General features: G+C 49.1%; 1 protein-coding gene across 1 annotated transcript in view; it reads left to right on the top strand.

Annotated features, from left to right (window-relative positions):
* Positions 1–2,583: 2,583 nt before the first annotated feature.
* The window catches only part of LOC119463644 (metalloproteinase), an 85,700-nt gene continuing 62,879 nt past the window's right edge, over positions 2,584–25,404 (top strand). The window contains exons 1-3 of the mRNA XM_049655300.1: positions 2,584–2,617; positions 15,981–16,150; positions 22,936–23,028. Coding sequence (XP_049511257.1) covers positions 2,584–2,617; positions 15,981–16,150; positions 22,936–23,028 — 297 coding nt within the window. The remainder of the gene's footprint in view (positions 2,618–15,980; positions 16,151–22,935; positions 23,029–25,404) is intronic.

The following is a 25,404-nucleotide window of genomic DNA, read 5'->3' as shown; positions in this document are numbered from 1 at the left end:
TTTCAACTTGCATATGGCGCAAATCGAAGCATGCTCCTCTAAATATGAAATTATTTGCCATCCTTCGTACTTCCTAGACCTTGCGCTTTCACATTTACACCTTTTTCCATATGTGAAGTTATCTTTGAAAGGCAATACATTTCTTGATGATCACGCGCTCATTGCCGAAGTCGAGTCATGGCTCCAAGGCCAGCCTGAGAAGTTCTACAGTAATGGTATCCGCAGATGCGTAATACAGTGGCAAAACTGCCTGGATCTCAGTGGTAGATACGCAGAGAAAGGAAAGTAAATATGCGAACATCCGTGCTCAGCAGCCCAGAGGAAGTGGGTCACGGAAAATATTGATTGAACGCCCCTCGTATTTTGACATGCGGCATTCATTTCTCTGCGTACGACTGTCATGAACATTCTTCTCTCGACAAGCATCATACATCGCCTCGGACCTCGTGACACAAAGAGATAATATATATATATATATATATATATATATATATATATATATTGCAATCAACACTGATCTGCTCCGGACCACCGTAAGTTGCATTTCGGTTCTCGAAAAGACAAGACGTGTGTCGAGTGCGGTCCAGAACAATACTTTGCAATGTGGTGAAGGCGGTTTCAACCATGAATTCGGGACCTCAATGAGGTGCGTTGTAATGCTACCGCATTTTTCTCGCATTTACCGATATATCACCTCGGAATTTTCTCCTGCATTTTACAACGGCTTTCATTTAAGCAAGCTGAAAATCACTTGCAGGACACAAAATTTCAAGCAATTATGCGGTGCAGCGGTAGTTCTTAAGCGCTTTTATATAGAGTGAAGTCTAGTTCTCTATTATCATAATGGTTGTCGTATAACGTAACACGTCCGCAAAGATTTAGAAAAGCCCTAATGTAATTCTAAAATTTTGTTTTGTTTCTTGCTGACGTGAGCTGCAGCAAGCATTAAATTGTGAAGAATTTGTGACATCTTTCGCACAAGACGCCCTAGTAAAATACAAAACAGACTACAAAGTTCTGGGGTAAAATGCTTCCGAATTCGCATTTTTATGATATTTGCGTGTAACATAAAGAGACACGAAAAATTTAGAGGCCGCTCGTCGAACGTAGCATTCAAACAAACCCTTGGCGGAGACCAATATCGTCGTGCAGTAAATGTCGTGTCCGAGGCGTTAGAAGACACTATATAGGGAACTTTTGACAGAAAAATATTAAGATCGTAAGTGAGTTGCCCAGATAAAAGAGCGCTCCAAGTTAAAGCTATTTAAAGCCGTCTTTTAGCCTATGTAGCTCGTTGGTTTATGAAGGCTATTTGTAGTGTGGAGGCTGGGACACTCATTTCTAAGCATTAGAGCCGATTGTACTGCCTCCTCAGCAAATAATGAATTTTCTTGCTTTTTTGAGCGCGGTGTATTTCACATCCGTGAGCGGAAGCTGTCATGCGGCGAACTGTGAGTACGATTACTGTATAACTCCATAAATAATTTGGAGCACAAAAAATTGCTCCTTTTATTATAGAACAGACGTGCAGAACACACAGTGGAATTTGCTTGCATTGAAAGAACCCAAAAGACGACAACTTGTGCTTCGTATAGTTTAGAATATCGCCTGCACTTAGAGGTTAATGAAACTATTCTTTTGCATAATTGTACATGGCGTGGTAAAGAACACTTATGCAAATCTTGGAAAAAAATCGCACGTGAAAGCAACCAAGACGAAATGTATATTTTCTTTTCGTGAGAATCCTAGCCACCAAAATAATGTAATAATAACTATCTGCTCTGGAAGTTCAAATTTCCCATAAATTGTACGTTTATCGAAATAAAGGCAAATTCAAATTCATAGCAGGGATTTATGCGTATTATCAATATATTGCATGTACGCAGAGACACAACACACTTTAAATGGTTTATTTAAGGAATTGATGCCGTCGATACGAGGACACAGTTCGGCAACGGCAACAGAAACTAGTACGGATGTCGTCTTCGAATAAAAGAACGGCACTTTTGCGCATGGTTTATGAAATATTTTAGGCTGTGTGCGATACCTCAAGGGTCTGCGCTGTTAGCCACCTGGCGGTGGGTTTGCGAATCGCGCACGGGAGAAGAGGCTGGCTTCAGAATAGATTGTAATCCACAAGAAGCACGTATAGCGAGAGAGGCAACACGGAGACAAAAAAAAAAAAAAGTTGCAGTGGCTTAGCTCGGCTATGCCAGTATATATGTAGCGTTAGCAAAAGTTCAGCTGATTAGTCTTAGCTTTCCTGGTTGTCTAGATTGTCAAGGATTAGCTTGATTGTCATGCTCACTGCTGTTCCAATGACACACACGCGGTATACGTATTATGTGGCACATGTATTCATTCCTCCTACGCTCAACCGCTAATTGCCAGGCAACTACTTCGGGATCCGATGAGTCAAGCTTCTCCGTTCTTCTGCGCTGTTGAGCAGCATTTGCGCTCTCCTTCTCCATGGCTATACCACACTGGCAAACGCCAGTCAGAAGCGCAGCGGCTCCAGCGCAGTGTCAGACGGCGACTGCACAGCGAGCGCGCGGCGGCGCCAGTGCGTCTACCACGGCTACGATGTCACTCCTCTGGGATGCGCAGACCGGCGGCGGTGAGTCGCGCGCGGCGGCGGCGGAGTGCGCGAGAGGTGCCGGCTCCGGTGGCTCCGGTGCTCAAGCCGTGTGACATTACTGATCCTTGCGCATGCGCAGCACGGCTCTTGATGTGCCGCGCGAAACGGGCTTGGCTAGGCCAGTGTAGCTAACGCTACAAAACCAGACGTGAAAAGCGCTTGTACCGTCTCGTTGACAGCACCGTGTTGCCTCTTTCGCCGTACACGCTCATTAGGGACAAGGATCTCGGCGGACCCGCCTGTGAACCTAACACGGCAGAGGTACGGGGCTTCGATATTGCACTCGTGCGCTTGAAAGAAACTTGGCCAGACACTTCCCCCCGAGGAAATATCATATCGTGCGTAGCATTTTTTTTAATCATTACTTCTGAACCTTATACTCTGCCCTTGAAAATAAGATGGTCGTATTTTGAGAGGTAAGCAACTCCGAAGAACAATACTACGCACACTATGATGATCTTCCCAGTAAACTCGTTTTATTGCGATAGCATTTATATGGACACTCCAAAGCAGATTTCTGCCGTCGTCGCCGTCGCCGTGAGGTTCCGTATGACGTCAACGGCAATGAAATCGTCGCCGCACTGCGGACGCTGTATGTGCGAGTGAAAGGGAGCGAGGGACTCGCGCTTTCACGGGGAGCAAACGCACGTCAGAGAGCAAACGCGCGTTCTGCGCCGTGCTCCCTGAAGGGCTACAGAATTAAGGGTCTCTTTCCTACTTTCCATATATATACAGCAAACGCGACTTTTTCCGTCTCGCGAAAGGTAAACGCCACAAAACGCCACGCACGTTCGGCGCGAACGCGGGCAAAACGCCGACGGCGTCGACAACAGCTCTGCGCGTTGCGGGTGTTGCTGCATGTCCAAGTTTATACAGCTGATAAAACTACTATACTTACTCCGTATAGCTCTCTACTAATTTGCTATCGCAACTGATGCTTCTTCTGTCGGGTGAAACTACGACAACTTTTTTTTTACTACTAACCTCGTGTTCGGCGAATAAAAGCAAAAAAAAAAAAAAAACGCTTAACCTTGCACTTGGGAGCGCCACGCTTGAAAAAGCGAAACTGGGCGATCGTAGCCCAGCATTTTTCGGATGTGCGCGCGACCTTTCCATCTTGTTGCTCATGATGATGATAATAATTTCTTTTCGTGCGTATCGGACTTACGGCCGTCACTGCGCGTTGCATAGCGCAGCTTTCAACAGCGACACCGCGTTCCAATGCTTACACAGCGTTTCAGGAGACCCACTCCGTGAATGCGTCTCTCTCTCGCTCTGAAAGCGCGCAAAACCTCCTCACCTCGCAGAGAACGAGCGTACGGATGCGCCAGCTCTGCACGAAGGCGACGACGCTAGAACGCAATCACATGGTTCGCATAAATGCACGCTCTGCAGGCGTGATTGTAAATAGTTCCTGTAAATACAACATTTCATTCATTGTAATTGGCGTTGCCCCTCGTTACGAGGCACGGAACAAATAAATGAGGACAAGTGGCTCTCCGCTATCAAGAGCCCCGATGCCGGGGCGCAACTATGGGCTGTCCAGAGGGCCCACGATGCGGCGGTCGGGCATGACCTGACTGTCCCAACGTCGGAGCGGCCCGCTGCGCGCTGAGTCGCGTACCTCAGGACGTTCATTAAAGTTTTACATCCATCCATCCATCCATCCATCCATTCATTGTAATAAATACCATGTTCAAAAAAAAGTGGCTGTATATCCTAGTGGTTACGATGCTCGCCTTGGGACCGGTGGTACGCGGGTTCGAAGCCTGCCTCGGCAAGAATATTTACTTTTAGGGGCGAAGCTCCTTATAGCGGCACCCGTTCGTCCCCGTCGTCGTCGTCGTAGTAGTAGTGTGTAACCAGTCGGAGAAAAATGAGAAAAAAATTCCGAAGTTGTGTCCGTAGCGCGGAATCGAAGCAGGGACCCCTCGCTTCCGAGCGCGCGGCGTTAGCCCACTACGCCACGAAGCGCACATGGACACACGCACCACGATGGCAATTATTTGCCGATTTACAGTCATGTCGTCAAAACCGCACATCAGGGCTCAGTGGTTGCGAAACGCAGCGAAAAGCTCATTTATTCAGAGGTGGCAAACACAATCATTGCAAACACAAACTTCACTAATTGTTCATGTGGAAGCCTCTGAAGCAGTTTCGAGCCTTGGCAAGACACAGGTGCACGTTACATTTTTCGCACATGATACGGGTTTGTCCTGTGGATCCCTCAAGCTTACAACGCTGTTCCCTGCTGTCGGTACGAAGAGGCCAGTGTCCCACCTGATCAAACCTGACGTCTTGTGCGTCAGGATATTTTCAGCATATCTTGCTTTTTTCGAAGTCACCAGAGGTGAGAGTGACGTCCTTCCTCGCTTTTGCACCTTTGGCCGGCTGTCAGCTCGTGCAAGTGCCTCAGTAATATGGAGGGTGAAATCCAGTAAGTCCAGTTGCTTGCCAGGAATCAGTCCTCGTGCAGCTGCATCACTTCTATACTCCGGCCATGCGTTCACAACTGAGGCATTGATAACGTGAAATATCTGGCTGAGGCTGCTCAAGCTCATCACCGCTGTCTGAAGATCCGTCGATTTCTCCCTCCACATCAGACAAGTTTCCATTATCAAGTTCACGGAAAATTGCATCCGTGCATTCTTCCAGATGCCTAGAACGCAAGTTCGGGCGGGAATAGAATAAATCTGTTGGTATACACGGTGTAGCGCACACCGACGCCGCAACGCTGGGCGTTTTGGTCGGCGCTCTCAGCCGGTGCCTTGGCGCCCGCTGTCAAAGAAGTGAAAAATAAGGAAGCGCAGCGCGTGCTCGAGGCGCAAGCTCGGCACGCGCAGTGTCGTTCCAGAAGCTTGCCACGCTAGTCGTCGCAGCCGCCGCTCGGCTCGCCGCCTTCGCCCTTCTGAGTAGGAACGACGGCACGGCTTGTACAGCCGTCGTACTACCCTCTTCCAGTGGCTGACCGGACGGTGCGCGAATCGCTGCCTGCGTTCCCACCGCCAGCTGCCCGCATCTCGTCCTGTGCCCGTCAGCCACCATCAGACAAGCCTTCCACCCTCGACTTGCCCCGATACCGTCTCGTCGACCACCCGATGCGCTACCGCACCGTCCCCGGCCTCCGGCTCTCTAGGGGTCTCTTTCGGGCGAGTACGCGCACAATGTCCTCGACACGACCATGATACCGGCTACGTCATCGTCCTCATGTCCCTCTTACAACAGTATAGGCGTGCCTGAAAAAAAACAGAAAAAAAAAACACCCAATGAAATCGGACGCAATGGCAAGCCGATGGCACGCCATATGCAACCACAAAGCCCTGCTGTCGTCAAAACCGCACACGGAAAAAACATCTTCTTACAAGTAATATCACCATGCAATGACGCTTATTCAAGTACATGCGTTCTCTGCAATCTGTTTAGACACTATAAAAAAACCGCAACGTAAACTACGCAGGGGTTATTCAATTATAAAAGAAAAAAAGTGCATGTACCTGACGGCGCGTCTGCCATGTATGTTGTTGTCATTTCTTCTTCCTCGTTTGACACGGCTCCGTAGAGTCGGGTGACTAACCATGGCAATGGCACTAGAACTTTCAATAGTACGATGCGGGAAAAATACAAACAGCTTCGGTTCTTTTTTCATGCAAAAAATTCTGATTCTAAGTCATGTCGTCATTTGACGACGCCAGGGCTGAAAGGGTTAACGAAAGGCCGCGTTTCTAGCGCGTTTCTAACGCGTTTGTGCTAGCGCGTTACGGCCCGTGTAAGAAGCTGGTGTAAGACGCTGTGGCCTCTCCGCCTTACCTTCAACGCGTTTCGAACGCGCTGCCCAAAGCGGTGGCAAGTCAAGTTCAAGTCGAGGAGCGTTTATGAATACGGGGGTATACTCTCTCGGCAGTCATGTGATGGCGTCGGCAAACGCGGTGCACGTTCCGGCATGTGTAAATGGCTGCGTAAGACGCTGTGGCCGCTCCCCCTTACTAGAGAGTACTGCACGTTTCTAACGCGTTTGTGCTAGCGTCCCCTTAAGCAGGAGATCCGATGATTCCCTCCGGAGCTTCGCCCACTCATCATCATTCACCCCGTGGATATGCTGTAATTTTTTTTTATTTCTTCGTAGTGTCTTGCTACGCACCACGAAGTACGGCTGGCTTCAACAGCTTCGCTGTTACGAAATGTTGCAGTTTAACCCGAAAGCGAAGCATCAATTGCGATAGCAAATTAGTGTACAGCTGTACGGAGTAAGGATAGTAGTTTTATAAGCTATATAAAATTGGCCATGCAGCAGCACCACCAACGCGCCGAACTATTGACAACGCCGTCGACGTTTTGCCCGCGTTCGCACCGAACGCGCGCGGCGTTGGTGACTGTTGCCGGTGCCTCTGGAGGCGACTCGGAGGCTATCGACGAGATCAGAACGGGACACACATCGAGCAGCATCGGAAGTCTTTACCACCTTCTCGCCTCGCAACGTTGTCATATAATTACGCATTTGGTGCCGCAGCTAAACGTCGCCTCCCCGCCCTCCCATCACCCCACGGCCTGATGATGATGATAAGTGGTTCTTGAGGGAAAGGGAAAGGTTGGCGCTATCTTCTGCAGCCCTTGAGGGAGCACGGCTCAGCGCCAACCCCACGGCCTCTCGCGCGACGGAAGAAGTCGCGTTTGCTCTCTATGTATGGTGATTGTAAAGGAGGAAAGACACGCTCAATTCTGCAGTCCTTCAGGGAGCACGGCGCTGAACACGCGTTTGCTCTCCGCCGTGCGTTCGCTCCCCGCGAAAGTCCACGTCCCTCGCGTGCTTTCACTCGCACATACAGCATACGGCGCGCGGCGACGATTTAATCTACGTAAATGTCATACGGAACATCACGGCGACGCCAACGGCAGAAATCCGCCTTGAGTGTCCATATAATTGCTATCGCAATAAAAGGCAGCAGATCCCACGCACTGTGGGGAATGGATGCTAGGCCAAGCAGTGGGCGGAGTTAACGAAACGACCATGATAGCACCAAGACGTAGGCGGCTGTTTCATGACATACATGACACGCATGTCATGATATTCAAGACATGACCTATCATTTATTTTCGTCATACACTCTTGTCATACTATGCCAAGTTTGGTACATACTAAGATAACGAAACGACCATGAGAGCACCAAGACGTAGGCGGCTGCTTCACGACTTATGTGACACGCATGTCATGACATTGGTGGCATGACGTATCATTCATTTTCGGCATACAGTCTTGTCATACCATGCCAATTTTGGTACATACCAAGTTAACGAAATGGCTGTGAGAGCACGAAGACGTAGGCTGCTAGATAGATAGATAGATAGATAGATAGATAGATACATAGATACTGTCAAAGTCACAGATGTTCGCCAAGAAATGCTTCGCATTTAATATGGTTGTAGAACTTTGTTCTGTCATAAGTTACCAACCGGCGCACTCGGCTGCGTTTCAATGCGTCCTCATCAGAAGCTTTGTTCTGTTCTTGCAGACGCGATTTTCTTGTTGCTTATCACTAGAATCTTGACGACGTTAAAGAACTCCTTGGTAAATTCAGTCCAAGGGTGCCGTGTGTTCAAGAAGCACACTTAAAAGCAACTCAGACAAACTTTCTAAGCCAACATGCCACTTTCCGCAAGGACCGAGACGGCGCTCTTGCCTCGTCATGTGGTGTAGCCATAATTGTCGATAAATGTGCTGCCTGACATCTACAGTGTACTAGAATAGGGGCAGTGTGCTCACTGCCGTATCCCTGCGCCGCGTCGCCGCGGCGCACTCAGCGTCGACTGCTCCGGCGCCCGCCAGAGGCGCTGCCGCCAGTTTCTCCTGAAAACTTCCCTCGCTTTGTATGGAGTACGTTCTGTTGGATCACGACGGTTGACCGTTCTCCCTCAAGGGCTGCAGAAGATAGCGCCAACCTTTCCTTTCTGAAAACTAACCACTTAATATCGACGTTGTCGGCTCTCTACTGCAAGTCCCGTCGGCGTTTTCAGCAGTATCCTCTGTGCTTGCTCTGTGCTTGACGCTTTACTCAATGTGCACTCTGAGTGAGTGAGAATGGCTAGCCGCCGTCGAAAATACTGCATTGCACCCAAGTACAGAACTGGCTACAGTCGTGTGAAAGATGCACCAAAGGCGTCTTTGCTCAGCGTTCCACGTGATGAAGAACGGCGAAAGGAATGGGAGAGGAACCTCAACCGTGCAGATAAGACACTGGAGGAATCTTGCGGGTCTGTGAGTTACACTTCGAACCGCGATTGATAATTAGGGACTTGCGCCCCTTATAGAATGCAAAGAGGTGTGCATTCCTCGTGACAATTGCCACTGCTATCAGAAAACGCTGTTCCCACGATTCTTCCGAATTTACCACAGTACCTGACGAAGATGACACCGAAGCCCAGGAACAAAAGGAAAAGGTGTGAAAGGGCCGAAGCACCCGCGGACAAAATCCGAAGCGCACTAGACAGTAGCTATTCGGAGTTTTCACAGGCTGCTGCCGGCGCTTCCGGGATCATTCTTTATTTCGTTGTAAATAAACATTGTTATTGCATAAATGTTACTTGGTATTTTCATCCTTTCGATTTCATGTCGCATTAACGTTACGAAAGATGTAATACCTAAATAACCAGCTAACCAGCTTAAATTGTGCAGCAGTGAAGCCCGTTTCACATGGTGCGATTTTGTCTGCGAGTTTGCACGTGCGAATTCGCAGCTGCGGAAAATAGGCCGCCGGACCCTTCGTGCGTGCGTTTTTTCGATGTTCGGCGTGCTGAACTTCTCTGCGAAAAACGCAGATGCGTTCGTAGCCACGTATCGGTGGAAACAGACGACCAATAGGAGGCGGCTCGCTCATACGTTATCAGCAGTCAGAATGCTTAACGAGTATGCGAAAAACGCAGCTGCCGTAGATCCATGTGAAACGGCATTGCGAATTTCGCATCTGCGGAAATCGCAGCTGCGAAAAACGCACTGCAAATTCGCACCATGTGAAACGGGCTTGATACCTAAATATTTAATTTCGTGAATAGATGGAGCAACGTGAAAATGTCTGAGGCGCTGCACGCCTTACCTGCGGGGAAAAAAACAAAACAAACAAACAAAAAAAAAACGAAGTGGTGGTTAAATTCGGCGTGGTGGTGTTGGGAACGCGGATGCACGGTGGTTGTGGGGAAACCACACTGACCATTTTATCGATCAGCTGCAGAAAGCACTCGAGTGCCTCTTGCTACCGTGACTGCAGCGGCCGTATCAAGCCTTTAACAGAACAGCATGAATAGCAAGGCTAGTTCATCCGTGCCTCCGGCTCAAAACATCGCCAACCCTCTGTAGATCAGCCGCAACAATAGTAATTTATCTCACTGCACATTGCGAAGGTGCACCAAAAGAACTTTCGTGCGCTGCACGTCGTGCATTTTACTTTTATACGGTGAAAACAGCAACACGCCATAGCTGTTTTACCGCGACGCGTAGGAAAGTTTCAGGTGACGCTGCGAACCGCGCCGCCTGTCGGCGGCGACACGAAGTGCGTCAAGCTCTGCTGCGTTGTGAACGCGCTACAACTCTTCTAGTACACTGTACTGACATCTATTCAGCCTCCAAACTTCCCTTTAGGCAAGACAGTTGCTGTATGAGCAGTGCTGCTTGGTAAGCTAGTCAGAATTAGTTCTATCTACATCCCGCCTTGCTATCATCATTCCAGAACACAATTTCAGAGCTTCATCGACGAGCTCCCTCAGCCATACTTAGTTGTTGGAGTTGCAAATGCACATACTACTACGACAGAAACGGCAGCAGCAACAGCAGCAACATCAACGACACTGCCGGCCGACGGCGGCGGAGCCCGCCTTCTCTATGGCGGTCGTAGATACGAAGGGAAGGATCCGAGTCACGGCATCAGCTAGGCTGCCGTCGGCCGAAGCAGCGGAGGAGATGGCCATAGCCCTCGCGGTACTCCACGGAGGTACGGAGGATAGCTTGATCATAAGCGACTCCAAATCAGCGATCCGGAACTACACCAAAGGTTGGGTGTCCGCGGATGTGGCGCGCATGCTCAACGCCAGAGCCGGAGACTTCGTGTCCGGCAGGATTACGATCAAGTCCCTCAAATGGTTCCCCGCGCACGTCGGGGAGCTTGGTACTAAAGAAGACAACAGCCGCAACAACAACAATACTAACGGCCGAAAACACACCGGCATCCCGCCCAACCACAACGAGCGTGCCCATCTCGTCGCGAGGCAACTTACCCGCCGCGACGCGATCACCCAGAGGGCAGCCGCCGTTGTTGTGCGGGACCCCACCGGAGGAATTATCAACACAACCCAAATCGCGGCGGTCGGTGCTGGGGGCCACGGGGACGCCGACTGTGATATCGAGGAGTTTCCGGCCTCGTACCGAGAGGTTCTTGCACACTATAGGCAAGAACGTATGACATATCCACAACCCCACGGGCGGCTGGACAGGTCCCAGGCAGTCGACCTGAGGCGGTTGCAGACGGGCACTTTTACCAACCCCTATCACCTGCACCGCCTGTGGCCCGCGCTGCACCCATCGCCCGGCTGCCCGTGGTGCGAGCACGAACGGGCTGATATGGCCCATATACTTTGGGAATGTCAACGCCCTGAAGAAGAAGGAACAAGAGGAAGGGGGAAGATAACAGCAGGACCTTCTGAAGCGGGGCGCCTCGCTGAGAGATGGCAAGCCGCCCTCCTCAGCGAGGCACCCGAGGACCAGGAGTGGGCCGTCCAGCGGGCCAGGGCCATTGCCGAGGATCTCGAAAGATTTTTCTCCGGCGATGGACCCCTGGCAGCCTAGCCCCTGGCACCAACAGCCTTAACCGCTGGACAAATAAAGTTTATTCCTATCCTATCCAAATGCACATAGGACCCTGTGGGTACACTCTCGTTGTGATACGAAAGTCGCATAATTGAAAACTGCCTCTTTTCCTCATGTGCATTTATACTTAATGAGAAAAAGCCAATGTACTACAGCATTGCACATAGCATACGCTCCCATAGACTTAAGCATAGCGTTGAATACACAGTTGCCGTACCTGGAGTGGTTCGTTCTTAAGAACCCCTTTTTGAGCGACCACTTCCCGCTGACGTTAAAGTTAAGCAACATGAATGCTCGCCACATTTTCATCGATGGAACTTCGACTCAACCAACTTGGAATTGTTCCAAGAGCTCACATATTTAGCCGGAGATGACATTGATGCTTTTAATGTAGACGACGTGGTAGCATATCTAACAGGTTTTATTATTGACGCTGCTACGAAATGTAATAAACAAACTAACGGACTGGCTAATAATCGTTGCATGCCTTGGTGAACGACTAATACCAGGAAATGCGCATAAATCAAAACAAAGTTTGGAGATTGCTTCGCAATTCTCCAACTGCCGAAAAACTTATTTAATTCAAACAGGTTAAGTCGCAAGGTATAAGAACACGTGGATGTGCAAAGGGAGGGCGTTGAAAGAGGTACATCTTTCGTATACACAATTACATGGACGGGGCGAAGGTATACAATAGGGTGAATAAATTAAAAGACAAGGAGTCAAACCTGCTACTCTTTGTGAGTATCGAAGGTGATGGCCCGGATGAACAGGCAGATTTTTGGGTGAACGCTTGGAATATATATACATGCAGTGCATCGCATTACACGCACTTTCCTGCAATTCAAAAAGAAGAACGCGCAGACCGACAGCCCTTTAAACGTAAATCGGGCGGGAAATGAGGCAGATTTTCTCTAGCTAAACTCAAGGCATCTCTCAATTGTAGCAACAAGTGCGCACCAGGTGGCGACCACATTATGTATGAAGTGGTCAAGTACCTTCATCCAGAAGCCCTGAAAGTACTCTTCTCTCTCTTCACTGCCATGTGGGCGGCTGGGCACATTCCGTCTTCTTGGAAAGAAGCAATTGTAATTACAATAGTTAAACAAGGCAATGACCCGGCTTTAGCTAGCCGCTATAGAACAACAGGAAGATGTCTGTGCAAGCTCTATGAAAAAATGGTGAACTGGCACCTAAACCACCTTTGAGAAAACAACACAGTACTAGATCATCTCCAATATGGCTTCATAGAAGGTAGGTCGACGATAGACCACCCTGTCCATATTGATGCAGACATTAGGGATGTCTTCATACACAATCAGTTCTTTCTTAATGCATTTCTTGATTCAGAAAAAGCATATGACACCACATGGCGCTTCGGCGTTCTGAGAGATCTCTTCGCCATGGGTGTCCGTGACAGCATTCTAAATGAAATTGAAAGCTACCTATCGAACCGTACCTTCCGTGTTAGAGTTTGCCAGGCTTTGTTCAGGTCTTTCACCCAAGAAACTGGTATCCCGCAAGAGGGCGTCCTTAGCTGCACCCTCTTCAATGTGAAAATAAATTATCTGCACACGGCTCTCCCACGTATTACGTTCTACGCTGTGTACCACGGTGACGTGCAGATTGTTTTTTTAATCTTGCAATCTTGATTTTTGCGAACGACGTGTCCAGCTTGGCCTAAGTGACGTGGATAAATGGGCTAATGAAAATGGTTTTAGCTTGAACCCATAGAAAAAAACGTGCGTACTTTTCACACATAAAAGATGAATTATCCCCAACCCTAATACCCTAATATTGACCCTAATATTGAGCTTAATAAGACCCTAAATTGGGCTTTCTGAAAGTAGACTATCTGTGAGTAGATAACAGAAATTTCTTCAAATTACCTTAACACTCAAAACTCTCGCTCTTTCACATCTCGCGGGGGTGCGGGGGCAAACCTCACCATTTAACGACGCCTAGAATGTCATTTGAGCGGTGGGAGGTACAAATGACCGGCGATACCCTGGTGGGACAAGAATCTCTTGTCCAGCAAGTACGTCAAGCAGCCATGGCCAGTGGAATCCTGGAATGAGGACACCACCCACTCGTCCTCATGATCAACAACCTCGATGGTCTAAATAAATGTTCTCTCTCTCACTCCTATTAAATACTCGAAGTCTGAATGCCTGAAGACAATGAATGAACATTTTGAAGCGTCTCTCACATGCAACATGGGGTGGTGACGGGAAGTGCCTCACGAACCCGCACAAGAGCCTTATAAGATGACGATTGGACTACGGCGCCGTACTTTCTAACTCGGCTACACCCAGTGCACTGAATATTGTAGATCCGGTTCACGATTTAGATATACGACTAGCGACCGGTGCATTCAGAACAAGCCCGATACAGAGCATTTACGTAAAATAAAATGAGTGGTCACTTCATTTAAACAGGTGATATTCGAGCAATACATGCTTCCTGAAAGTCAGTTCTAACTGTGAGCACCCGTGCTATTGTACCATAAACAATCCGATATCTTGTACACTATTTCGCGATCGACCCTCAGTAAGAGAGTCCTTTTCACTTCATGTGAGGAGGGTGTTTCACTTCTGGAACATCGCCTAATGCATCAAGCGAACATGGTACAGCCGTGGCAGTTGCAGCTGGTTGAATGTTACACACCGTTTATCAAGGTAACAAAGTATGCCCCTGGAGCACACATTCGAGTGCACTTTCTAAAATGTCAGTCCAAGTACTAATGCCCGAGGAGTACACTTACGCATCGAGGTCACGTGCCGGTGTGTTATGCAGCACTGGGGCCATCTTTCTCTGAAACAGATGTTCTGCACACTTAAACGGATGATACATATTTACAGCTGAGGCATATGAAGTAATGTCGGCGGCAAACTATACAAAGAAAACAAGTTAGAAAAATATAAACCCCTCTCCTATCCGCAACAGGCGTGCATGCGAAGCTTGCCCAACCCTAGGGGAGGCGTTGGTTAGTTTTTTGAGCGTTTGAGACGTTCCCGGGCCAGCTGCCACTGCTGTTCCGTCAACGCTGCCTGCTCTCCGGCAGAACGAACCAAACTCGGCCTCCCCATCTGGCTGCCGGGCCTGAACTGGCTGGAAACGGCAGGCGCGAGGCGAGCGAGCACGCGATCACACCCTTTCCCTGCTCCGGAGGGAGGGGACGCCTGTAGTTGGCTGGGAGTATGGCGTGATCGCGCGCGCCAGTGGCGGGCGCCGCTTCTACTGCTTCATGGATATAAAACCCAGCTTTAAAGGGCGCGTATGATGAACCGACAGTGGCTTGTGAGCTCGTAAGCACTGTGACTTGCGATTCAATAATAAAATTAAAAAAAAAACAGACAGTGACTCATTCGTTTAGCGTGGTAGTCTCGCAACCCGTAGGTCGGTGGTTCGATTCCGCAGCATGACGAGCAATTTTATTTTCACGTGGCTTGAGTTTTTTTGTACGCCAACATCAACACCGACAGCAACAATTTCTCTCGGCAGAAATTCCGAATTATTGCTTTTCAAGGCGTGTTTCCACCTTTAGCGTGCACCACGGTGCCCCAGCTCACCGATTCAAGGCAAACGTGCGAGCCGCTTTCGGTATTTCCACGCAGAAGTTGCGCGGAACGCCGCTTGAGTGCGCCGCCCCGGCTGACGTGGTTTCGGACTGTCTCTGCGAGCGGTCGCGTACTCGTCGGCGCAATTCCCGACGTCGCCGCAGTGCGTGAATCGCACAAAACGCACCCGGGCACCGCAAATTGAAAAGTGGTACGATGTCGGCCGGGGCAGCAAAGCTCCTTAGACTTAAATACAAGCTTCGCTTGAAAAGGCATTCACTGACTCTTAAGCACGGTTAGATTTATGATGTCGCTCCGTAAATGTAAAACCCGACGTGATTGCTTAGTGGCTATGGTGTTGGGCTGCTATAAGCACGAAATCGCGGGATCAAATCCCGGCCACGGCGGCGGCATTTCGATAGGGCGAAAAGCGAACACGCCAGTGTACTTAAATTTATGTTCACGTTAAAGAAGCCCAGTTGGTCCAAATTATTCCGGAGTCCCCCACCACGGCGTGCCTCATAATCCGATCGTGGTATTGGCACGTATGACCCCATAATTTAAATAAGTTTTTAAATGTAAAATACTGCACTAAATTACTTTTGTGTACTCATTTGTACGACATACACATCCAACCAGCATGTAACAATATGCTGGGGGCCAGGGAACAGAGTGATTGAGGGCAATATACTAGCAGACGAAATCGCCGCTTCCAAAGCAACAGGAGCTTCCACTTCTATAGCTATACCTGCAATAGACTTAAAGACATTCATTCGTTGAAAAAATAATAGGCTATTGGAGAAGCTAGTGGGATGCTCAAACTTCAAGAAACTATAAAGTTCAATAAACTTCAGTAAGCAATGTTCTTGAGTCTAGTGCACACTGACGCAAGGTAAATTATGACTGTTAGTCTCATTGCTGTTTTTTTTTTCAGTGCCAAAATACAGAGCTGTTGTTTATCCTGAGGTCTTCGAAGGGCGGGATGAAAACACGAAAGTTCTTAGAATAAACGATGAGATAACTTTAAACCTGCAGCCGGGCTCCATCCTCCATGAAGACTTCTTCCTGAGAACGTACCGCGAGGGATTTCCAGAGCATCGATACGTAAGTAAATGTTGCACTGTCAATGTCGAGGAGAGCATAGACTACAGCATATCCCATGATCACAAAGGCAGCATGTTCTTGCCAGAAAACAGAAATTCGAGAGGTCGAGAGTAGTCAATGTATATGGCAATGTATAGAAGGAACAAATCGTAATACTAGACCAGAAATTCATATTATTGGCACTTACTTATACGCGAACACTTAAAACAGAGGCCCTCCAATCTAGCAGACTGTCTCAAACGCTTCGCCTTTGAAGCACAAAGTAGCCGTATGGTACAGAAGAGAACCTATACTAGATATCTAAACTTAGCACATAAATGCATGTTCCACTTCATCGCGAGCGCACTTATTGCTGTAGCGTTGGATACTGAATTTCTTGAGAAATATTTCGCGAAGACGGTAAGCCTTGGTATGAAATTAGGTAATTTTAGATGTCGGAGAGCGCTTGTGATCACTATTGGTGATATCGAATGAAGATGTAACATCTCGAATAACTTAGTAACTTGAAAGTGTAGTTAACGTAAACCATTTCTGAAAAAAAAAATCTATTCACGAGGAAGTCAGTATTTGGCAGCCTAAGGGAAATTCCATCGAGAGTCATGGAGAGTAAAAATAATGAGTTTGTTGCAGGCTAATTAAAAAATGCTAAAGATGACATCAGTTTTTTAATAACAAGCAGATTTCAATTTCATTTTGAAAGCGTGACCTTTATTTATTGCGATAGCAACTATATGCACACTCCTAATACACTTCTGCCGTCGCCGTCAGTGTCAGCGTCAATGTGAGGTTCCGTATAAAGTCGAAGGACGATAACATCGTTGGCGCGGGCACTATGCTGCATGTTCGAGTGAAAGTGTGCGAGGTTGAGCCCACAATCGCGGCTCGATCTTGGACACGCAAGAGAGGAAAGTGGGAGGAAGAGCGCCGTCTTCCGTCGCCGCGTGGCTCCGGGGGGAGGGTAGGGACGGGGGGAGTCTCTTTCTACTCCACACAACGTGGGAAAGCCAGCTTACAAAGACCAAGCTTACACCTATCCCCTTCAAGTCGGCTTCACTTTTAAACCCAAATGCATTGCTGGGACGACGCTTTTACAGGGGCTATATAAGCCGTCTTATATCAAAATGTGATGGCCCTAGGACATTTTTTATTTTTTATTAATTGTTTGCTGTTGCCCCGAGGCGCGCGCGTGTCCAAAACGCATTACGCAGGCTATGTCGCAGTTTGACCTGCCGGGCGAGCGCCATCTGGATGGTGTTTTTGCAAGTAATCTACGCGGGCGCGCCGCTGTTGTGCGGGAGAAATCCTGGAAAAGGGGTTTGTGTTTGCGTTTTCTCGTAACAGAATTATGTTTTCTCGTACATTCAAATTACAGTCCGACGCCATCATGTCTGTAGGTTGTGGTTAAGGTGTACTTTACTATTTTAACAGCGAAGCTGTTTAAGCCATCCGTAACTCGGTTAGTCTTCCGCGAAAGACTGTGCCGAGCTATGACGTCACCTCACGTTGCCTAGTAACCACCGGGGCAGCTGCGCGCTCGCTTCGCCCGACACAGACACGGCTGCGCCGAGCTCCCGCCAGCTGCGCGCTACTGCGAATGCGAAGTGACGTCATCCCGGCGCAGGTTCGTTCGCCGCCCGTACACTGTGCAGAGCTCTCTGCCCACTCCCCCTACAACTTTGCCACAAGCTGCGCACTAGTACGCATGCGCCGCGAGTCAGACGCGACGTCACGAGCAACTGTCCATGCGCTCCTTCGTTCCGTATCAAAGCCGGTGCCCGGCGGCGGCGCGCCAGACGTTGACATGCGGAGACCAAGGACGGTTCGCACTGCCGAGGGAGAAGCCGCTTACCAAGAATCGCGGCGCGCTGCTAAGCGAGACTGCCAGCGTTGACGCCGATTGGACCCAGCACGGTTAGCCGAATAAGCTGCTGCAAAACGACGACGGCGAGCCGGAGACCCCGAGTACGTCCAACGAGAGAATGCTAGAGAACGGTAGAGAAAGCGTCGGCTCCGAGAAGATCCCGACGTGAGAAAAGCCGAGAACGAAGGATACCGATCATCTCCACTGTGTCTTTAGCCTTGCGCCACTAGTGCAAACTACTCCGAACATTTTAGGGGTGAAGCACCTTAGGGCCGAGCCTTGTCCCCCCCCCCCCCCCCCCCTCGTCGTCGTCATCGTCCGTAGCTATGTTTTGCATGGAGTCCACTAGGGGCACTGCGGTGCACAAGGGCATTCGTTCCCGACGTGCGCTCTCTTTCTTTCTTCAGCCATGGATGATAACGGTGGCTTCTGATAACGGCGCGCCCGCTATGGATGCAAAGGCGAGAGTGGCGGCTCAATTGCAAGCGGATTCGAGGGCTCGGAAAGCTGGCGCAGCACGGCGAGGCAGACAACAAGTGGACCCGGAGTCTAGGGCACGGAAAGCTGCAGCAAAACGGCAACGCCGGCAAGCGGACCCGGAGTTGAGGGCTCTCGAAGCTCGCGCTTCAACCGAGCATCGGCGCCACCAACCTCAAGTAGAGAACGCTGCCGGCGTTTTGCCGCCGCATCCCGCGCTCTCGCCGCCTCTGGGTCCGCTTGCCGGCATCGCCGTGCTGCTGCACTGATAACAAGGCAGTCTTAATGAAGGGAAAACGAAGTCCGCACCTGAATACCCAATACGAGAAGTAAAACAACATTGTATATACTGTACACATATGTTGTCACTCATTTGCATGTTCGAGTGGGCAATGTACAGGGGATTCCCGGTTACCCGAATGATCCCCCGGTGCTTCGCCGACTCATCATCATTCACTTCGTGGATATGCGGTGTTTTTTTCTGATGGATTTTACTTTGAGAATTCAATTAACAACTCTGCTCTTCCTCTTCAATCTAGTGATGGCCAAACTGGTCTAAGCATTGTTGGACATTGAAGGGGTTGAACACACCATTTATGCCGATGATGTTACTCTATGGAGTGCTGGAGGCAGCGACGGAGAGTTGGAGGCTCGAATGCAGGAGGCTATTAGGACCACATAACTCTGCCTCTCTCCGGCGGGCCTCAAATGCTCGTCGAGGAAATCGGAATTGCTCTTTTACCGTCCTTTCAAGCCAGGACGGAAACCCAAGGGCTGGGAGCAAGATATTCGACATCATATCGAGCTCTTTGACATGAATGGTAACCGCATTCCTGAACTATGGCCGATCAGGGTCCTAGGACTGACTATCGAGGGTAACGGATACAATGGATTGATGATGCAAAAGAAAACTGGCAAAGTGGAGAATGCTCTACGAATGTTTCGACGCATTGTCAATAGAAATAAAGGTATGAGCGAGGAATGTGCCATTAGGCTAATACACGCTTTCGTCCTATGTCATATTACTTATGTTGCGGCTATGCTCGATTGAAAAAAAAAAGAAAACAGAAGAGAAACGACTCGATACCACAATCCATCGAATCTTCAAGGTAGCCCTGGGGCTACCGTTGAATGCATCCATGGAGCTTTTTTCGAAACTAGGAGTTCACAATACTCTAGCTGAAATTACTGAGGCTCAGCGCACAGCTCAGGTCGTCCGGTTGTCAGGCACTAGAGCTGACAGGAACATCCTGGTCACTATGGGCATGTTTACTGAACGTGAAAAGGAGAACGTCAGACATCTTAGCAAAGAAATCATGGACGCGATTGTGGCTCGTCCTTTTCCCAGGAACGTCCACCCGGTCTTTAACCAAGGGAGAAGGCTCGCCCGCGCGAAGGCTCTCCTTGCCGAGGCTGCTATGGATCCCACAGAAGCTGCCTTCGTAGACGCCGCCCAGGTGGCCAATCGCAAAGCTTTTTCGGTAGCCGTAATAGACGCCCACGAAAGAGTCTTCAACGCACTCTCTGTTTACACCAAGAATCCAGAGGTGGCCGAACAAATGGCCATTGCATTCGCTCTGCTGGATCCAGAGCGCTTGGTAATCTATAGCGATTCTAGGGCAGCTACTCGCGCCTTTGCTAGGGGAGTAGTGGATGCGAAGGTTTCAAAGTTACTGGAAGGTAGGTGCATTAGTCTCCACTGTATAGTCTGGTTCCCAGCCCATATGGGTGATTTCGTGGGAGGACAGCGGAACCTTAACAAATCCGCTCATAGGCCCGCGCGAGGACTAGCCAGCCGCGCTCCCCTCCTAAGACCTTCAAGGACCAACTTCAGATATATAGTGAGCTCATCAAGCACTTTTATTTAGGACGTAGAGAATTCTGCCTTCCAAACAAGGAACTTAACAGGGCGCAGTCAGTGACTCTCCGCTTGCTACACACGAACTCGTACCCCAATCCTTGGCGTATGAGCCGAATCGACGCCGACTACGACGGAACTCTGGGCTGTCCAGAAGGCCCGCGAAGCGGTGGAGAGCCTAGGGCTCCCCGTCTCGACGTGAGAGGTGCCCTCTACACCTTGACGAACAGTCTGGTGTCCTTTAGGACCCTTTTTGGAAATATAGTTTCACCACCACCACCACTAACCACTGTGCGCCACGGGGAGGGCTTGTGTAGTCGGGGTGGCTAGCGATTATATGGACACTCTAAAGCGGATTTCTGCGCTCGCCGTCAGGTTCCGTATGACGTCAACGGCGATGAAATCGTCGCCGCGCTCCGGACGCTGTATGTACGAGTGAAAGGGCGCGAGGGACACGCGCTTTTACGGGGAGCGAACGCACGTCGGAGAGCAAACGCCCGTTCTGCGCCGTGCCACCTGAAGGGCTGCAGAATTAAGCGTCACTTTCTTCCTTTACAATCACCATATATAGAGAGCAAACGCGACTTCTTCCGTCGCGCGAAAGGGCGTGCGGGTACGGGAGGGAGGGAGGGAGGGGAGGCGACGTTTAGCTGCGGCACCAAATGCGTATTTATATAAAAAGTTGTCGCAGATTCACCTGAAAGGCGAAGCATCAATTGCGATAGCAAATTTGTAGAGAGCTACACGGAGTAATGATATTAGCTTTATCAGCTGTATAAACTTGGACATGCAGCAGCACCGGCAGCACGCAGAACTGTTGTCGACGCCGTCGGCGTTTTGCTCGCGTTCGCACAAAATGCGTGCGGCGTTGGTGAGTGTTGCCGGAGCCTCTGATATAAATAGGCACTTGGTGCCACAGCTAAACGTCGCCTCCCTTCCCTCCCCCTCCCCCCCACGGCCTTTCGTGCGTCAGAAGAAGGCGCGTTTGCTCTACATATATGGCGATTGTAAAGGAGGAAAGAGAAGCCTACTTCTGCAGCCCTTAAGGGAGCACGGCACAGAACGCGCGTTTATTCTCCGCCGTGCGTTCACTCCCCGTGAAAGCGCGCGTCCCTCGCGCCCTTTCACTCGCACATACAGCGTTCGGCGGCGCGCGGCGGCGATTTCATCTCCATTGACGTCATACGGAACCTCACGGCGACAGCGACGGCGACGCCGACGGCAGAAATCTGCTTTGGAGTGTCCATATAATTGCTATCGCAATAAAACGTTGCGAGGCGAGAAGGTGGGTAAGACTTCCGACGCTGCTAGACGAGTTTGCCGCTCTGATCTCGTCGAAAACCTCCGAGCCGCCCCCAGAGGCACCGGCAACAGTAACCAACGCCGCGCGCGTTCGGTGCGAACGCGGGCAAAACGTCGACGGCGTCGACAACAGTTCTGCGCGTTGCCGGTGCTGCTGCATGTCCAAGTTTATACAGCTGATAATACTACTATCTTTACTCCGTATAGCTCTCTACTAATTTGTTATCGCAATTGATGCTTCGCCTTTCGGGGGAAACAGCGACATTTTTTTTTTGTCAGCCGCAGACGCCAGCGCCGACACCGCCGCCGATGCCGGGTTTTCCGCGACGCGGGGCCCTTAAGGCTGTCGCGTTAAAATGTGATGGGACCGCGGCCCGAAAACGCGTTCGCGTTCCACTCTTAAGGGGAAGTTTAAGCGTTCTTCAATTCTTGCTTCGTGGGTTTTGGCGTTGGCTTATCAGAGCTATTTCAGTAATTGCTGTGTTCACCGCCTTGTATTTTTTAAAATTTATTTATCACAATACCCACAGCGCCCGTAGGCATTACAGCAGGGGGGGGGGGGAGAAGGAACCAAAAAACCAATAAGTAAAGCAGGCAAAAAAAAACGTGTACCCGGAACACTTTCATACTCGCACATACACACAAAAACACTATCTTACTTCAGTGGGCGTATACAGTTTGAAAATACATCGTTTGAGAGAATCATTGCGACATCGGATGGTAACGTATTCCATTGGATTATGGTTCTGGGAAAAAATGACATTTTAAACGCTTCAGTTTTGCAGGCTATTTATTTAACCTCATTTTCATGGTCCAGCCCTTGAGAAACGTAATCAGGCTTGGCCAAATATTTCCCGGGGTCTATACCTGTTCGAGAGTGGAATATGTTGTGAAAGAGTTTCATTCTGAGACATTTCCTGCGTTGCTGCAGTGGTTCCCAACCGAGGATTTCTTTTGCTCTTGAAACACTAAAAATTCTGGGGTAATTTGAACAAACAAAACGAACAGCTATGCTTTGAATTCTTTCCGAACGGTTCACGTCACGTGCCGACCAAAATTGAATTTGTATCGTCTTCGTGGTAAGTCCTGCGTGAAATTTCATTGGTCTGTGTTTTTTATCAAGCTTCATCATAACAAGCAAGGCAGAAAACAATAACAAAATAGCTGCTGCTACGAATTAAAGCTCAGTGATGATATGTTCTGCTGGTATATATCCTGTCTAGAAGACATCTATATTGATCGTATGTTTTATAACTGTGGTAACCATAAACTTTTCTCTTTTTTCAGTTCGACGTTGAGATACTACAACAAGACTTGTATTATGACAGCAGTGAACTAGCGGCAGTCATACTTTCCGAAGAAGACGGGACGTTGAAAGTGGTATGATTGTGGGCCACATTGTGCAGCGCTGGCTGCAAATGTTTCAGCTGTATCATGTTAATATTGTTTGTTATTCGCAGACACTATCAACTAAATGTTCCTAGGGTGACTGCGGTCCGAGTCTATATGTAACAGGAGTAAAGGTAGCCCAGAAGAGAGGCCCTTTTACCAACTTGTGCGCAGAAATAGAGACTGTAACAGTCAGAACGCAATATAACGCATCTCAAAACGCTTCATGCTCATCAGCAGCACCAGGTTGGTGCAGTACTGCCCTGAATTTTGATTGGTCCATGGACCATGAAGCGGCGCGTGAAATCTGCAGCTAAGTGCAACGGTTTCGGATCGTTATATTCAGGCGTGTTAGGAGTCTATACCGTATTCTGATTTTGCCTGTGTACACGTGACGGTAGAGGCTGCGGAGGGGAATAGAAACAGGTTGCTTCGCGGCGAGAAATATGCCGTTGCATGTCATTCTGAGCTCGACAGTGAATGTTAAGCGTAGATCGTTGTGCATAATCGCTTAGCGTTGGAAATTATTACCATGGCCTCCGAGATCGCGTGCGCTGGCATGCTTCGCCCTTCCCGTCATCCCATTCGCCGCGCATCCCGGCAAGAAGTGTACTCCAACGCGCGCGCCTAGCTGTACTCAGGTGGCGGCTGCGCATGGCGCGGCGGAGAGTATGGCCGCGCGGGCCTTAACTAGAAGCGTTGAAGCGAGAGGCAGCACGAAGGCGAATTCGCTAGCTGCTGCTGCCGCTCTTCCAATGCCAGCGTTTTCACAGCGAATGTCCGCAGTCATCGAGTGATATGTGTCTATGTTTGCCTGTTCGAGCTTGCTGAATTGTTTAGCTTCTTAATTTAGTAAGGGAATGTTTACTTGTTTATGCGGCCGATAAAACTAGTAAGCTTACTTCACTTCGTATAGCTGTCTAATAATTTGCTATCTCAATCTAAGCTTCGCCTTTCAGGGGAAACTGTGGCATTTTATATCTAACCGCATCCAAACCGCAGCAGCAGTACCGGAACGCCGGAAAGCCTCCTCCTCGCATGAAAATCCCTCTGTTTCGAGCGCCGCGGTGCCGAAAAGGAGCAGGGCACGTCCAATTCTGAACTTGCGCTCTATCCGCGCGAATGGTTTGGCCGGAGCAAAACCAGCCTGCGCGCGCAATTTCGAAGGCTGGGATCAAATCCCCGGCGTGGTCACGCATTTCAATGGGGGCGAAAAGCAAAAAGGCCCGTGTGCCGTGCATCGGATGCACGTTAACGAACCCAGATGGCAAAAAGTGCCTCACTACTGCGTGCTTCAGAATTATATCGCGTGGTTTTGGTACGTAAAACCCCAGAATTAAAGAAGATATCGGAGGCCAGGATCCGTACATAGCCTCCGCCATCTCCGCCATTACTAGACAGCATTGAACTGCAATTTATATATATATATATATATATATATATATATATTATATTATATCATCATCATCATCATCATCATCATCAGCCTATATTTTATGTCCACTGCAGGACGAAGGCCTCTCCCTGCGATCTCCAATTACCCCTGTCTTGCGCTAGCGTATTCCAACTTGCGCCTGCAAATTTCCTAACTTCATCATCCCATCTGGTTTTCTGCCGACCTCGACTGCGCTTCCCTTCTCTTGGTATCCATTCTGTAACCCTAATGGTCCACCGGTTATCCATCCTACGCATTACATGGCCTGCCCAGCTCCATTTCTTCCGCTTAATGTCAACTAGAATATCGGCTATCCCCGTTTGTTCTCTGATCCACACCGCTCTCTTCCTGTCTCTTAACGTTAGTCCTAAGATTTTTCGTTCCATCGCTCTTTGTGCGGTCCTTAACTTGTTCTCGAGCTTCTTTGTTAACCTCCAAGTTTCTGCCCCATATGTTAGCACCGGTAGAATGCAATGATTGTACACTTTTCTTTTCAACGACAGTGGTAAGCTCCCAGTCAGGATTTGGTAATGCCTGCCGTATGCACTCCAACCCAATTTTATTCTTCTGTAAATTTCTTTCTCGTGATCAGGGTCCCCTGTGAGTAATTGACCTAGATAAACGTACTCCTTTACAGATTCTAGAGGCTGACTGGCTATCCTGAATTCTTTTTCTCTTGCCAGGCTATTGAACATTATCTTTGTCTTCTGCATATTCATCTTCAACCCAATTCTTACACTTTCTCGATTAAGGTCCTCAATCATTTGTTGTAATTCGTCTCCATTGTTGCTGAATAGGACAATGTCATCTGCAAACCGAAGGTTGCTGAGATATTCGCCGTTGATCCTCACTCCTAAGCCTTCCCAGTCTTAGGAGTGAGGATCAACGGCGAAGTGAGGATCAACTCCGACAATTATATTATATAAGGGCGT

The sequence above is a fragment of the Dermacentor silvarum genome, chromosome 9, assembly GCF_013339745.2.
Source record: "Dermacentor silvarum isolate Dsil-2018 chromosome 9, BIME_Dsil_1.4, whole genome shotgun sequence".
Lineage (NCBI taxonomy): Eukaryota > Metazoa > Arthropoda > Arachnida > Ixodida > Ixodidae > Dermacentor > Dermacentor silvarum.
The sequence above is the reverse complement of the archived record's forward strand: the minus strand, read 5'-3'. Positions and strand labels throughout refer to the sequence as shown.